The 17208-nt window shown below is 40.6% G+C and overlaps 1 protein-coding gene across 7 annotated transcripts in view; it reads left to right on the forward strand.

Annotated features, from left to right (window-relative positions):
• Positions 1-17208, forward strand: part of frya (furry homolog a (Drosophila)) — a 237667-nt gene that overhangs the window by 94617 nt on the left and 125842 nt on the right. For all 7 annotated transcript variants that reach the window (XR_009650200.1, XR_009650199.1, XM_060897703.1 and 4 more), the window contains exons 11-16: positions 1249-1350; positions 1562-1665; positions 8494-8602; positions 9622-9708; positions 9911-10082; positions 13902-14034. Coding sequence is in view for 5 of the 7 variants with exons in the window: in XM_060897703.1 (XP_060753686.1) it covers positions 1249-1350; positions 1562-1665; positions 8494-8602; positions 9622-9708; positions 9911-10082; positions 13902-14034 (707 nt within the window). In the remaining 2 variants the exon portion in view is untranslated. The remainder of the gene's footprint in view (positions 1-1248; positions 1351-1561; positions 1666-8493; positions 8603-9621; positions 9709-9910; positions 10083-13901; positions 14035-17208) is intronic.

The raw sequence follows: 17208 nt of genomic DNA on the forward strand, positions 1-17208 counted from the left end.
AGTTCGAGATGTCGGGGAACTCGACTGAAGGGTAGTTTTCCAGATCATATGACAAATCCTTCTTTCCCGGACTGTAGGGGTCGATTCCATTGCACATAGCAATCTTATGAATATATCTAAAGCCAGCAGTGGCTTCTAGATTACGAGCATACTCTGATAAGTTATCGCTAGTTGTTTGCACTACGACAGCCGTTTAGACCACCAGCTATTTCACTTCTGGTAAAACCGCTAAGAAAAGTCACGTCACTGAAGCCCAGCAATACAAAAAAAAAAAAGCAACAAAATATGGAATAAAAGTATTTGATGGTAAGAACATATCTTTTTTATTTTTCAAGAATTATTATTATTATTATTATTATTATTATCGTATTTTGGGCGGCATGGTGGTGTAGTGGTTAGCGCTGTCGCCTCACAGCAAGAAGGTCTGGGTTCGAGCCCCGTGGCCGGCGAGGGCCTTTCTGTGTGGAGTTTGCATGTTCTCCCCGTGTCCGCGTGGGTTTCCTCCGGGTGCTCCGGTTTCCCCCACAGTCCAAAGACATGCAGGTTAGGTTAACTGGTGACTCTAAATTGACCGTAGGTGTGAATGTGAGTGTGAATGGTTGTCTGTGTCTATGTGTCAGCCCTGTGATGACCTGGCGACTTGTCCAGGGTGTACCCCGCCTTTCGCCCGTAGTCAGCTGGGATAGGCTCCAGCTTGCCTGCGACCCTGTAGAAGGATAAAGCGGCTAGAGATAATGAGATGAGAATAAGATTATCGTATTTTTCAAAAATTGCTACTGTCTTTTCGCCCGTTTGTTTACATTCTGAGCAGAAACGATATTGTCGGACATTTTATATAAAGTTTTTATTTATCGAATTTGCGAAAAATAAAAATACTCTGTTTCTCAAAATCCAGTGAATGTGGATAGAATAAACTGGTTTTTCCACTCGATCTCGTCGTACATCGACGCTGTGCGCCTTGTCGGCTATCAGCTCATGTACGACTCCATTTCGTGGAATAACTTTTAAATATATTGTCTCTTAACGTAAGTTATTCTCTATGTAAACATCATTCATGAAAATAGACAGCAAAACCCAATTCATGCTTGGGAATCGTTCAGAAAACAGAGGTGTGTATGCGCATGTGTGTGTGACCATTGCTTGTGGAAAACTGAGCCCTGGAATATGCCAACTGTTTTAAATTCAAGCCAAGTAGATATAGTTTACTGCTGGAAAACATCCTGATCATCTGTCTGTCTTTGTCCTCAGGCTCTTTACCCACTCGTCACATGTTTGCTGTGCGTCAGTCAGAAGCAGTTCTTCCTCAACAGATGGCATGTCTTCCTCAGCAACTGCCTCTCAAACCTGAAGGTAGTCAATGTTCTTCTTTCACTCTGTACTGCTTTTCAGATTTCTGCATTCAATTCACTGCCATTTTGGATTAAGTCTTATCTTCTTTAGCGAATTTTATATACTTACCTATCAAATGCATATGCACAAATACACGTGCCAAGGTACTGTATATGTGCTGGATATAATTGTGATTTAACATCATATTCAAAAGAGCTTATCTGTTGTACAGAGCAAAGACCCAAAGATGGCCCGTGTAGCACTGGAGTCTCTATACCGTCTCCTCTGGGTGTACATGATCCGCATCAAGTGTGAAAGCAACACTGCAACACAGGGGTGAGTCTGTACCCGTGTTGTGTAACACTCCTGCAGTTAAAGCCCCACTGAGAGCCAGGCGTGAGCAGAGCCAAAGGAAGTGGTGTTTACGTCATCAAGCCTGCTCCATCAATGCCATCTTTCTTGGTAGATTATGGGCTGGCTGGAGCAGTGAAATAAATAACACACGCTCTGTACCCCACCCAGTGGCGTCACCGGTGTGTGTGTGTGTGTGTGTGTGTGTGTGTGGAGAGTAAATGTACTCAGTGCCTCAGCGTAATTAGTGAAGGAGGACCAGGAGCGGGTGGAGGACAGAAAAAGGAAAACTCTGGGAACTTGGCTCACAGCCTTTTTTGGTACTGGGCTTGGATGCAAACAATGAATAGTGCCTTTTTGGAACCTAGACATATGTTTGGACCTTTTTTTAGCTCATTATTTATTAGGTTTACTAAAATAACTCCTCATTGGATGCAGTTTAAGCTTTAGGGTGTTCATTTAGTCCAAATGCCAGACTCCTGTAACTGCAGGAGCACTTTAATGAGGTGGACTGAGGTCCAGTGTCAAATGCCAAGTCTATAAAGAACTATTATTTTTTCCATTATTTATGAAAAAGCTAATATGATTTTATAATATTTTATACCACAGCTCTGTTGAATTCTCAAATCTGATAGGTCAGAAGGTTTATGTTTCTATATTTTCTATAGTAGCAGCTCTGACAATAATTCTAGCTATAATACAAATCATGGGATTATACAGAAGATATTACACGGTTGTGCAAAGATATGAAGTTTATCTTTGAGTGGTGAATGGATATATCACGAGTGAGCAAAGCAAACAAGTGAAAATATTTTCAACACTTCAGATATTCGTGCCACCGTGTAATGTTCTTTATATTATACTAGCAGGTTGCCCAGGTTTTGCAAAATTCTGGGTTGCCCCCAGACTTCCATGTCAAATTTGGTGAAGATCCGGGGACCCCCTGGGGCCCAAATATGGAGTTTCTGAGTTCTGCCAAATTGTGGCTATCTCCTGTACCTACATGCCAAGTTTAGTGAAGATCTGTTGAGAGTTTGTGTTAATAAATGTAACATAAAAGGCATTGAGGGAGGGGGTAGGTGGATGCTGTGCCCCCCAGGGACCTCCCTGGGGCCCGTACATGAATTTTGTTTATATCTGCAAAATTCCGGGTCATCCCCGGACCTACTTGCAAAATTTGATGAAAATCCGTAGAGAAATGGCAACGTTAGTTCAAGACAAACAAAAAAATTATAGTATAGCAGGTTACCCGGCATTGCCCGGGTTTTGCAAAATTCTGGGTTGTCCCCAGACTTCCATGTCAAATTTGGTGAAGATCTGTCGAGAAATGGTGATGTTAACCCAAGACAAACAAAAATCCAAACATCCACCACCCAGGGGCCCACCAGGGACTCCAAATATGGAGTTTCTGAGTTCTGCCAAATTGTGGCTATCTCCTAGTCTGGTTAACACCAGACCATATCACAAGTGAAATATGGTCTGGAATCCGCCTATTGAATTTCTTGTAGGGGAGGTGTGGTTTACGATTGTCAACGGCCGTTTATTGGACGTTGCGAATGTCTATCATTTGGCGTATACGTAGCCCATGGCCAATCATGGCAATTGTACCCGGTGACGTAGTTAAGAGCGACGAAGAAGACGAAGAGGCGAAGAAAGACTGTAACGCCAAACGCTGTTCTTTTTTTTAAAACAAACTTTCGCTCTAAACTATTCAGAACAGTGTCTAAAGCTTGATTGAAAGTTTGGTTCGTATCGCTCGCCGCCATGTTAAATGTGATCCGTAAACAGTCCCAAATAAACTACAAGCTTCCGTTTGTCGAGTAGTACACGTCACCGTCTTTCCACCCCTCCCCACTCTCTGATTGGCTCCCTAACTCAGGCGAGCCTTTAGACCATAGTTTCCATGCTGTCTTTTCAGATCGGAACGATTGTGCAAAGCAGCATGGGATTTCCCAGGCTAGCTATCTCCTGTACCTACAGTACGTGTCAAATTTGGTGAAAATCCATGTAGAAATGGCGACATTAGCTCAAGACAAACAAACAAACTTTGCAGATTATTATATAGATATGGACAAAGCCACAAAAAAAAACAAGTTCATTAAAAAACAAAATTAATTTTGAACCGGTTTGCCATTTTGACAACGCACGTCTAGTCAGCGGGAAAACACTGGGAGTGACGTCATCGGAGTGAAATATCGCGAAATATGTCACTCAGATCCGTGACATATTTCGTACAAAAAATGCAAGTTTTTCAACACGAGAAGATAAACTTCATATCTTCAAGCCAACATGTGATTTTCTTTTTATTATACAGACACATTCACAAACAAAAAGGACCCAAATTTATCAAAACAATTCATGGATTTCCTCACGAGTGACATATAGAGACTTATGTCACGGTTTTGGTTCTCTATGTCCCGGATGGAGCTCATATGAAAAATACGAGTGATGTATAGATTATATGGTTATATACATTATATGGTTATGTCCATATAATATTTAACAGTTATTCCACGAAATCGAGTTGTCCATGTACAGTGTACATTCGTGGCTCAGGTGGATAGGGTGTCATACCATAAATCCAGGGACCCGGGTTTGATTCCTAATCACTCCCTGTCTCTCTCTCTCCCGCTCATTTCTTGTCTCTATACTGTCCTATCCAATAAAGGTGAAAAAGCCCCCCCAAAAAAGTGATATATCTGACTTGATGCACTCCGCCATTTTGCTTTTCTCTACTCACGGTACAGTATATGAGCTGATAGTCTCCTAGTAGAGTAGCTAATCAGAGTGCGCAATTTCTCATACCCAGTGAATGTGGATAGAATAAATACAGATGTTACACATGAACTTGAATGGTGGATATTCTAACACCTAAAAGTCTTTTTATTTAATTATTTGAAGATGTAAGTTATATAGTAATTATTGACATTGTGATGTTTTCTATCAGGAGATGTTTATTTAAAATTTATGGAAGGAGTCTCCAGTGTCAGTGTTGTGTTACAGTAGTAGTTTTAGTTTTCCACCATGGGAAAGTCTTCATGGCAGAGGTGTTTTAATCTGAAAGTAAGAAACAAACAAACAAACATGACTAACTTGTGCTGTGGCTGTGCCACAACATGAAATATCACTTTAAGTGGTTTAAAAGCATGACATGTGATTGCTTAATTGCTAAAATTTGTAATTATTGGTAAATTGCTGTGGTATAAAAGGAAGAAAACACTTCTGGTTTGACTGTTTTTGGAAAATAATGAATTTGGGGTGGTAACAGTAGTTCTGCTTTGTATCGAGCCACAGTGTACCACCCCACCATTGATTATTTTCCAATAACAGTATGTCCCTTTTATTTATATTCCAGATGAAATATTCCATTAAAATAATTTGTCTAAAATTCCATAAAATATTCCATATTTTCCATATTGGGCCGCAGTGTACCACCCCACCATTGATTTTTTTTTCCTATAACAGTATGTCACTTACATATTTAAAGCAAAAACAAAACAAAATATTCAGTATTTCCTAAATATTAGTGCTGTCAAGCGATGAAAATATTTAATCGCGATTAATGTCGCGACTGTCATAGTTAACTCGCGATTAATCGCAATTTAATCGCACATTTTTGTCACATGAAAAACCATTGTAATTCTCTTATCAGCATAAAAAAGTGAATGGGCTTGCTCACCGTTCGAACTACGGGGGGGTACTCGGGGGATCCGAGATCCCCTGAAACAGACATGAGATCCCTTGAAAACATGATTTGGGAAATGTTGGGGGGTCTCTAAAATATTGGCAAAATGATGTTTATTGACATAGCAATCGTGTGTAACGGGAAGCATTTGCATATCCGAAGTGAGCGCGCGATGGAGAGCTGCGCTCTGAGACAAGCGCAAGCACCCCACCCCCCCCAAGGGAAAAAAGGGACCCCCCGAAAATATCGGCATAGGTTGAACACTGGTTGTACCAATGTGTTTGTTTTTTTTTTATTGCAGAGCATAACACATCTTGTCACAGCCACTGCAAAGTGGGGCTGGAGCCGCCGATGGGAAAACGAAACCTAAGCCGAGCACCGTGGCTCTTCGGGGGAGGGCAGAGGACTTTGGCTGTGCGGGGCATTACAGTCTAGCTGCTATCGTTTTTCTAAGCAAAGTCTCTGTTCCAAGTTCCTGGCAGTTTCAAAAGCTTATGAAAAACCTACATCATGTCACAGAGCGTTAATCTCGCGATAAAAAAATTATCGCCGTTAAAATTGAGTCAAGTTAACGCGTTAATAACGCGACATTTTTGACAGCACTACTAAATATATATGATTGATCTCACTAAGATACAGCAGGAGGGAAAATATCTTGTTACGCCAACCGGCTTATTCAGCAGCTTATCATGTTTTGTATAGTTCAAGCATTATTTCTTTTCTTTTCTGATTTTTCAAATTACATGCAAGGGCGGCACGGTGGTGTAGTGGTTAGTGCTGTCGCCTCACAGCAAGAAGGTCCTGGGTTCGAGCCCCGGGGCCGGCGAGGGCCTTTCTGTGTGGAGTTTGCATGTTGTCCGCGTGGGTTTCCTCCAGGTGCTCTGGTTTCCCCCACAGTCCAAAGACATGCAGGTTAGGTTAACCGGTGACTCTAAATTGACCGTAGGTGTGAGTGTGAATGGTTGTCTGTGTCTATGTGTCAGCCCTGTGATGACCTGGCGACTTGTCCAGGGTGTACCCCGCCTTTCGTCCGTAGTCAGCTGGGATAGGCTCCAGCTTGCCTGCGACCCTGTAGAAGGATAAAGCGGCTAGAGATAATGAGATGAGATGAAATTACATGCATTGCAGTTACTGATAAAAGGTCTGGTTCATGACAGATTTTAAACTTTTGTCAAGAATAATGGCAAGATGAAAAATCCAACTTGGAAATTCATAACAATTTGCACAACTCAAACCGTATATAAAGTTTGCATGGTTCAAATCAGAGTCTCAGAGTAAGCTACTAAACACAGAACACTGAAAAAGATGTTATCAACACACCTTCCTGAAGGCGGAAACCCATAATGATCTGAAAGTGAAAGTAGTTCTGTGCTTTTGACCAGGGTTTATTTTTTGCTACATTTTTTTGAGAAATTAACTGTTTGTGCAGGTTGAGATCTTGCCCTTGTCATGATTAGCATTATTAATTTATGTAATAATTTGTTTGCGGGATATACGGTGTATATACAGTATAATAACAAATTATTATATTGTATGCTGCAGTATCCATAACACTGTAACCAGTCAGCGACAGTGTTGCTCGCTTTGCCCTCAAGTACCATTAAGTCCTGTTAGTCTGTGAGTATCAGTCAAAAACTGATATAAACTGGACTGATGGGCAGTGAATAAAGTATCATTTCATTTTTTAAATTGCAGACTTTCTAGTTTTTTAATTGCAAACTTTGTGCAGTAGATACACTGTTAAAAATTTACTGTAAAATTTACAGTAAATTACTGGCAGCAGAGTAGCCAGTATTTTACTGTAAAATTTACAGTAACAAAAAACCCTACTGTAAATTGTGGAACAGTGTTACTATAATTTTTACACTACTGCAAGATGTTACTGTAAACTTTACAGTAAATTTTTAACAGTGTAGACACAGACAACCATTCACACCTACGGTCAATTTAGAGTCACCAGTTAACCTAACCTGCATGTCTTTGGACTGTGGGGGAAACCGGAGCACCCGGAGGAAACCCACGTGCAAACTCCGCACAAAAAGGCCCTCGCCAGCCACGGGGCTCGAACCCGGACCTTCTTGCTGTGAGGCGACAGTGCTAACCACTACACCACCGTGCCACCCTGAGGCTAATGTTTAGGCCTAAAAACCAACGTTAGATTGTGTCCGTATACTTGTAGAATTGATACAGATGTTGCCGACTTATGCACACGTTGAAAAATACGTCATAAAAACAAATCAGTATGAGTTCAGCATCCAGTAAAGCTTATTATATTTAGAGGCAACTTGCGAAAGTGCTTGCTTCCTGCTCCCTTACCAGATTCACAGCAGTGGGTGAGTGGGTTGCATCAGCATCCGTCTGCTCGCTTCGTGCTTAGCGCCAAAAAATTCCCAGAAACCTTTGCGCATTACGGTAGCAGTACACTGTACTGTATAAACGTAGCCACCTATAATTATTTACTGTATAAGTGTCACACAGTATCTTACTGTAAAATAATACTGTGCTATACTGTAAGTTTTACAGCAATTGTTTACAGTATACATTCCTTGAGTGTGCATTGTGTCACAGCCTGTGCTCTGGGGAGGTTCTTGTTGGGTTGGCAGTTGATTCAGTGGTCTTCGAGTCTGTAGTTACAGGGTACAAGAGGCTACATTTACCTCTGTTAACCTCAAGCACAATGACGTTGCTTTGTCACTTTAGCAGGTCATAAAGATATGAACTGGGATTAGCACATTGCAGGTCAAGCAGTCACCCCGGTCACTTGGAAGCTGTCAATCTCTCTCTCTCTCTCTCTCTCTCTCTCTCTCTCTCTCTGTCTCTCACACACACACACACACACACACACACACACACACACACACAAGTGCGGCCATTACTTTAAATAAAGCTAGTGTAATGGGCTCATGCCAGGGTTCCACCATGTACTAATTAGCCCAAAATAAAGCCAAAAAAAACTTAGTTGAATTGAGTAAAATAGCCGGCGATGCTACAACAGCATCCACGTACTTTCTGTCACTGGTGCCACTGAAAACTAGTGTATGTCAGTTGTTAGAATGAATTCTGTTCATTGTTTAATTGATTGATCTTGATACATTAATATATTTTGTCTACTTTTTTTTTCTAACCAGACGTCTTAACAATATTGTCACTACGCTGTTCCCGAAAGGGTCTCGGAGTGTCGTCCCAAAAGACATGCCTCTCAATATCTTCGTCAAGATCATTCAGTTTATTGCACAGGTAAAGAAAAAACATATGCAAAAAAACCACACACGTACGTACACACACACACACACACACACAAATTAATTATATTTATTAATGATTTAATTTAAAAAAAGCTGAAAAAGACATTTTCCTCATAGGAACCAGACAGATCTCCCCATGATGTCAAAATTTTCATTCAAAGTTTCATATGTAGAAATTATTAAAAGTAAAATGAGTAAGTAAGCAGGAAATAAGTAGTAAGTATGAAATAAGTAGTAAGTCGCAATAAGTAGTAAATAAGTTGTAAGTAAATAGTAAATAGGTAGGAAGTAAGAAAGTAAGTAGTAAGTAGCAAGGAAGTAAGTAGTAAATAAGTAGTAAGAAAGTTTAGTAAGTATGTAGGAAGAAAGTAAGTAATAAGTAGTTCGTAAGTAAGTAGTAAATAAGTAGTAAGTAAATAGTAAATAGGTAGGAAGTAAGAAAGTAAGTAGTAAATAAGTAAGTAGTATGTAGTTAGTAAGTAAGTAGTAAATAAGTAGTGAGTTAGAAGTAAATAAGTAGTAATTAGTAAATAAGTAGTAATTAGTAAGTAAGTAGTATGTTGTTAGTAAGTAGTAAATAAGTCATGAGTTAGTAGTAAATAAGTACTAACTCATGACTTATTTACTTAGTAGTAATTAGTAAGTAGTAATTAGTAAGTAAGTAGTAAGAAAGTATGTAGTGCATTAGTAGTAAATAAGTAGTAAATAATTAGTGAGTTAGGAGTAAATAAGTCATAAGTAAGTACTAAATAAGTAGTAAGAAAGTAAGTTGTCAATCAGTAGTAAGTAGTAAATAAGTCGTAAGTACTAAGTAGTAAATAATTAGTAAGTAATAAGTAGTAGATAAGTATTAACTTGTAAGTAATAAATGTTTAAAGTAAGCCCATTCTATAAGTTGAAACAAAAATATTAGATGTGTACCATGTTTAACTGTCTGTATGACTGTTTAACAGTTTGTGAAACTGTTTGCAAAGAATATTCTTATTTTAATTTTTAATGCCATCGTTACAGGAAAGGCTTGATTTTGCGATGAAAGAAGTCATCTTTGACCTGCTGTGTGTTGGGAAGCCTGCAAAAGCTTTTAGTCTTAATCCCGAGGTACATAAATAATGAAGTTATTATCATACTAAATCAATATATTCTGCACTGTTTTGTGTTGTGTGTTATGTTAATGGTGTTGCGCCTCCATTCACGCTGTTTCATCCACTAATGCTTGCAGTACAGAATGTAATAAACCGAGTCCCTTAATGTATTTGAACGCCATTATGTTACCCTCTTGGTGCCTCTGTGTTTACTTCAGCGAATGAATATTGGCCTGCGTGCATTCCTGGTCATCGCTGATAAGCTCCAGCAGAAGGACGGAGAGCCGCCGATGCCCAACACGGGAGTCGCTCTTCCGTCTGGGAACACACTGCGAGTCAAAAAGACATACCTGAGCAAAGCACTTACCGAGGATGAGGCCAAACTTATAGGTGACTGACTGAAACTATGAAGTGTTGACTGGAAAAGATATAGATGTATATCTACAGATGTACTCTCTATAGATGTATAAAGTATGCACTCACTGGCTACTTTATTAGGAACACCCATCCACCTATAGTTTTATGCATTTCTTTAATCAGCCAATCCCTTGGCAGCAGCACAATGCATAAAATCATGCAGATACAAATCAAGAACTTCAGTTAATGTCTACTTTGAACATCAGAATGGGAAAAATTGTGATGTCAAAGTGTGACTTTCACTGTGGCATGGGTGTTGGTTTGAGCCAGATGGACTGGTTTATTTGAGTATTTCAGAAACTGCTGATCTCCTGGGGTTTTCACACACAACAGTCTCGAGAGTTTACACAGAATGGTGCGAAAAACAAAAAAACATTGAGTGAGTGGGTGACAGTTCTGTGGGTGGAAACAAACGCCCTGTTGATAAGAGAGGTCAGAGGAAAATGGCCAGATTGGTTCGAGCTGCCAGGAAGGATATAGTAACTCATATAATCACTCTCTACAACCGTGGTGCGCAGAAAAGCATCTCAGCATGCGACAGCAGAACAACACATTGGGTTCCACTCCTACAGCCAAGAACAGGGATCTTAGAATCAAGAACAAGTTCCTATTAAAGTGACCGGTGAGTGTATATACTGTGTACAGTATATAAACTTAGTGGTTTGTAATTTTTACAAGTGATTTTTGGATTTTAATAATCATATTTTAAAGACACCTTATAAAAATTTTATTTGGAGTATTGTTATGAGGAGAATCTGCCTCATTTGTTTGTGTCAAAAATTTCTGGCCCAGAAATTAGTCCTGCCTCTTTTGACCTAATTGCTGATTTAGGAAGTCTACATTCTGTAATTTGTTTGGGCATGTTAAGTCACGCTAAGTAGAGTATGTACGCTACCATCCAAAGTTTAGGCACACTAGATTAAAAATGTATGTATAAGCAATATAGTTTATAAAGATAGGTGGTTGAGATTTATTTCATGAATATTGTAGCCTAAATCTTGAAGTTGATTATGTTTAAGAAGTTTGAAGCAGGTTTTTTACAGTATTACGTACACCTTATCCTTGCAACCTACTTACAACCCTGACAATCCACGGACATGGAGAACAATACGTGTGAAGTGCAATTCTACACATAGCCTTCTTAGGCCTTTAACTTGTCGTTTTTAAATATTTATATTTTGTTACTAAGCTAGTGGTCATCATCATGTCATCTTAAGCCTCGGTCACAACCGGCCGTACGCGCTCCTACGGCCAATCTATGTGCAAAAAACGCAAGAAACGCACGGAGGGCACGCGTGTGACGTGCTGATTTTCGAGCCGTAGACTGGCCGCAGACCAGCCGCAAAGGTTCTTTGTCATGTCAAACAAACTCTACGGGCGCTTACGTTTTTTTTCAGGTTGCAAGACAAACTTACGGCCTCGTGTGTCTTCCTTACGGCCGATGTGCATCTTTCGTACAATTTGCTGGTGTCAGGTTTGGGCAAAATGCCAAATTTTTTTGTACGTCGCACTAGCGGACTCCGTATGTGTGTCGTGCGCCCCACATACGTAATTAGTGCGGCCAACGCACGTTCAGATATTTCGTACATCATCCATGCGTGTCGAGTGAGTCGGCCGTGCATTGGCCGTACGGTGAGAGGGCGTCAATCGCACGAAAACTCGGTTATATAAAGCTGCAGGAGTGCCTACAGCCATTTGTACACGTAGGCTTTAATTGAGAGAAAATCCAATTTCATTTCATTGCATTGCTTCAATATGCCGAAGGCAAAAGGGAAGAGGAGGATAGAAAAGATGTCGGAGACGGAGGAGAGAGAGGGGGTGACAGAGAGGGAGGAGAGAGAGATGGCGGCAGAGAGGGAGGAGAGAGAGAGGACAAGGAGCAGTGAGGAGGAGGATGAAGACCACTACAGTTGGTACGCACAACGTATAGATCGTGCGCAGTTCTTGCAACCTTCATACGAAGCCTGCATGGAACGCACGGTCAGTACAATTAGTGCACATTTGAAGGGCGTTGGTCTTACAACTACGTGCGTTGGCTGTATGAATGAAACGACAGCTGTACGGCTGAGCAGCCTCAGATTTCGTGCGTGGTACGCACATTCGACTTCCAGGTTGTACGTTGGGTGCGCGGTGATCCTACTCCTTCATGGTCACCACAACTACGTTCTCCACGAACAAAAAAAACCGCAGCGATTTGGGAAACGGCAAAAATCGCACGGCCAAAAAATCGTACGTCCGGTTGTGACCGAGGCTTTAGTTTTACGTACGGGTCTGCAATAATTGGCTTTAGCTGTGTTGCAGTTTCCCTGCCTTAGTTTTATTATTATACCTCCGCTCTGAAGGAGAGGGGGTATACTGTTTTTTTACCTCTGTCCGTCTGTATCTCCGTATTTCCGTCTGTCCGAAACACCCTTTTTCTCAGCAGCCACAAATCATTTGTACTTGGTACCAAACATCAGCTTGGGGTTCTATACCGTGTGTACCATTTTCACCTCTGTCACACATCAACTTCCTGTTCACCAACTTAATGTATTTATGAAACATATAGCGTGGATTTACAAAATTTTTGTAACACTTTTCTCAGCAACTACAAATCAACTGCTTGATGTTTGGTACCGAGCTTCAGCTTGGGGTTCTATACCATGTGTTTCATTTTCAGGTCTGTGCCACATCGGCTTCCTGTTTACCGACTGAATGTATTTATGAAACATATAGCGTGGATTTACAAAATTTTTGTAACACGTTTCTCAGCAATTACAAATCACAACTGCTTGATTTTTGGTACCGAGCTTCAGCTTGATGTTCTATACCGTATATACCATTTTCACCTCTGTCACACATCGACTTCCTGTTCACCAACTTAATGTATTTATGAAACATATAGCGTGGATTTATAAAATTTTTGTAACACTTTTCTCAGCAACTACAAATCACAACTGCTTGATGTTTGGTACTGAGCTTCAGCTTGGGGTTCTATACCGTGTTTTCCATTTTCAGGTCTGTCCTACATCGGCTTCCTGTTTACCGACTGAATGTATTTACGAAACATACCGGTATAACGTGGATTTACAAAATTTTTGTAACACGTTTCTCAGCAACTACAAATCACAACTGCTTGATTTTTGGTACCAAGCTTCAGCTTGGTGTTCTATACCGTGCATACCGTTTTCAGGTCTGTGGCCCATCGTCTTCCTGTTTACCGACTGAATATATTTATGAAACATATAGGGTGGATTTTGACGCTATTTTAAGAAGCAAAATGCTATTTCAGAATGACAGTTTACCAGGATGCTGTTTGAAATCCTTGGAGAGAACACTGCTCTTTACTTACTTGTTTCAGGGTTCATTATTTGTTGAAGTCATCGTTCATAATACGTAAGTGTCCTATTCCTTCGATTGCTCGCATTCTGATATAAGCGAGAGCGGGGGGGGGGGATACGTAAGTGAGCAGTAGCTCACAGTTGATCTTGTTATTATTGTAAAATTATTTAAAGTTTGTTTGCCCCAAGGCAAATCTAAATAAATAAACAAACAAATAAATGGATAAAAGGTTTCCCAAAATGAGTAGTGTTCATGTAGTTTGGGAATTTAAGAAGCTCTTGAAGCTGCTTGAGAAAAAGCTCGAGTGTGCAAACTTCATTCGTAATACTGTTAATAATGTATTATATAGTTTTGATTTGTTGAGCACTTTTCTTGGTCACTGCATAATTGCATGTGTTATTTATCAAATTAAAAGAAAAGAAAGCAGTTTAAATATACTTCATCCTTTATCCCATGTGTTCTGTCTTGTAGGAATGTCCCTTTATTATTCCCAAGTTCGGAAAGCCATAGATAACATCCTGAGACATTTGGATAAAGAAGTGGGTCGCTGTATGATGCTTACTAATGCACAGATGCTTAATAAGGAACCGGAGGACATGATCACGTGAGTATGACACACAGCATGATGCACAGATTTATATGAAATGATACATTTGTTCACGTCTATAACTTTTCTTCATTTAAGCTGGAGCGGTAAACATCGCAAATATGTTTATTTCACGACTCACTTAAAATTATTTTTGAAGAATGCTTAAGCTCCACCCACTTTGCAGAATTATGTGATGTCATAAACCCCTGAAAAGCTTCTTTCGTCAATTTGTTTATCATATACAGTACCAGTCAAAAGTTTGTACACCCCTACTCATTCATAGGTATTTCTGTATTTTGTATTTTGTACATTGTAGAGCAATACTGAAGACATCACAACTATGAAATAGCATATATGGAATTATGTGGTAAAAAAAGTGTTTAAAAAACAAAACAAAATATGCTTCATATTTTAGATTCTTCAAATAATAATAATAATAATAATAATAAATTTTATTTGGAGCGCCTTTCAAGATACCCAAGGACACTTTGCAAAAAGTGTAAAAATTGTAAGTAAAAGTCAAAGTAGAACTAGTTAAAAGGCACAGAAGCATGACACAGAATCAACAACAAAGTAAAAAACACAGATGATGCAGCAATACAATGAAAAATAATAATAAGAAAAAATAATAACCTCAATCATTCAGCATTATGATGAGAAAGCAAGGGTAAAAAGATAAGTTTTGAGCATGGTTTTAAAAGATGAAAGGGAGGTGCATTGACGCAATGAAAGTGGGAGGCTATTCCAGAGTTTGGGGCCAGCCACACTAAAAGCCCTATCACCCATAGATCGGAGATTTGTGGAAGGGGTGGTGAGAAGGAGTGTATCAGAGGAGCGTAAATTTCGGAAGTATGCAGCGTTTTTCAAAGTATGCAGCGTTTACCTTGATGACGCTTTGTACACTGCTGGCATTATCTTAACCAGCTTCATGAGGTCGTCACCTGGAATGCTTTTCAATTAACAGATGTGTCTCATCAAAAATTAATTCGTGGACAAGTTTCTTGCCTTCTTAATGCGTTTGAGATCAAACAGTAAATAATAATAAGAATAATATAAGTAAACAGCCCGATTCCACAACTGTAGTAATCCATATTATGTCAAGAACCAAACAACTAAGTAAAGAGAAACGGCATCCATCATTACTTTAAGACATGAAGTGTCTTTTAATTCATAAAAATAAAGAAAAAGCATTGAATTAGAAAGAGTGTCCAGACTTCTGACTGGTACTGTTGATGATAAATATCAATTTTCTTCACAAATCTTTTAACCAGAGTAAACTACTCTATATTTTTTTTCCCCTCCCAAGAATCTAGTTTCTGGATGACCTGCATTCATGGAATTTGCACTCATTTCTATGCCTAATTAGATGGATATTTCCCATTAGAAGGAATTCCCCATTCTTTATGACACCGCATGGTGTTCTTTTGACTAAATAATAAAGAAATAATAAAAATAATAATAAAGAAAGAATAATTTCTGATCAGTTCCTTCACTGAAACAATCTTTCTTGTCTTTTTAGTCAAATAAATGTTTGAATCCTAACAACGTGGAAAGACTAGATTTGTATGCATATATAATTCGCTAAAAGCTCATTTGCATAAAGGCGGCACGGTGGTGTAGTGGTTAGCGCTGTCGCCTCACAGCAAGAAGGTTCCGGGTTCGAGCCCCGTGGCCGGCGAGGGCCTTTCTGTGCGGAGTTTGCATGTTTTCCCCGTGTCCGCGTGGGTTTCCTCCGGGTGCGCCGGTTTCCCCCACAGTCCAAAGACATGCAGGTTAGGTTAACTGGTGACTCTAATGGCCCTTTTCCACTACCCTTTTTCAGCTCACTTCAGCTCGCTTCAGCTCACTTCAGCCCGACACGGCTCGCATTTCGACTACCAAAAACCAGCACGACTCAGCTCGTTTCAGCCCTGCTTAGCCCCTAAAACTCGCACCGTTTTGGGGTAGGGCTGAAGCGAGCCAAACCGTGCTGACTGAGGCTGGGGGCGTGAGCAGACACTCCCCTGTGCACTGATTGGTGAGGAGGCGTGTCCTCATATGCCCACACACGCCCCGCGAGCGCGCTGGGATCTGTCAACACCGCAAACCCGGAAGAAGAAGAATTACGAATTACGAGAATTTCTGAAGCCTTATGCGCCGCCTCGCCTCATCTGTACGCTCTTGCCAGTATCTGTTGGCGTTGTCAAGCCACAGCACCAAGACCAGCAACACTAACGACTCCATGTCCTCCATGTTTATTGTTTACTATCCGGGTCGTGAGACTACTGCTTAAAAGCTCACTGAATCAGTGACATACAGAGCATCGTGGACGAGTTCGCGGAGCGCAAGGCTCGCCGTATGCCCTTCAAATAATGCGCGCAGTAGGCTATTGATGTTTTATTATGAGCCATGTACAGTATGTCGCCTAATGTTTTTTTGTTTCTGAGTTACATGTTCGTTTGAAGGACTTAATGTACAAAATAACATAGTTGCACCCCGTAGTGTTGAAATTGGTAAACACAGTGCATTCAGTGAGGTTTGCACCGCCCTCCTTTTATTTCTGACTCTTCCTGTCACCACTCTGAGCGCTCATTCGTATGCCCTTCAAATAATGTGCGCAGTATAGGCTATTGATGTTTTATTATGAGCCATGTACAGTATCCTAATGTTTTTTGTTTCTGAGTTACATGTTCGTTTGAAGGACTTGATGTACTAAATAACATAGTTGCACCCGGTAGTGTTGAAATTGGTAAACACCGCAGTTGCGGACATTTTGTAGCCTAAAATGATGTTATGATAAGCTTTAATAAAGGGCCCGGTCATTTGCCCCGCCCCCGGCCCGGCTCTGACTTGTTCCGCCACTGTCACTGATGTCACTGTTTGCGCTGCTTAACGACATCACATGACGTCCACCCACTTTCGCTAACTCCACCCAATGTGTCCACCCACTTCCAGCCAGCACGGTTCAGCGCGGTTGTAGTCGAAATGCAACTCCAACAGCCCCGCTCAGCTCGACTCAGCTCGACTCGGCACGGCACGGCTCAGCCGCGTTTGTAGTGGAAAAGCGGCATAAATTGACCGTAGGTGTGAATGTGAGTGTGAATGGTTGTCTGTGTCTATGTGTCAGCCCTGTGATGACCTGGCAACTTATCCAGGGTGTACCCTGCCTTTCGCCCGTAGTCAGCTGGGATAGGCTCCAGCTTGCCTGCG

Source organism: Neoarius graeffei, chromosome 17, assembly GCF_027579695.1.
Source record: "Neoarius graeffei isolate fNeoGra1 chromosome 17, fNeoGra1.pri, whole genome shotgun sequence".
NCBI classification, from domain to species: domain Eukaryota; kingdom Metazoa; phylum Chordata; class Actinopteri; order Siluriformes; family Ariidae; genus Neoarius; species Neoarius graeffei.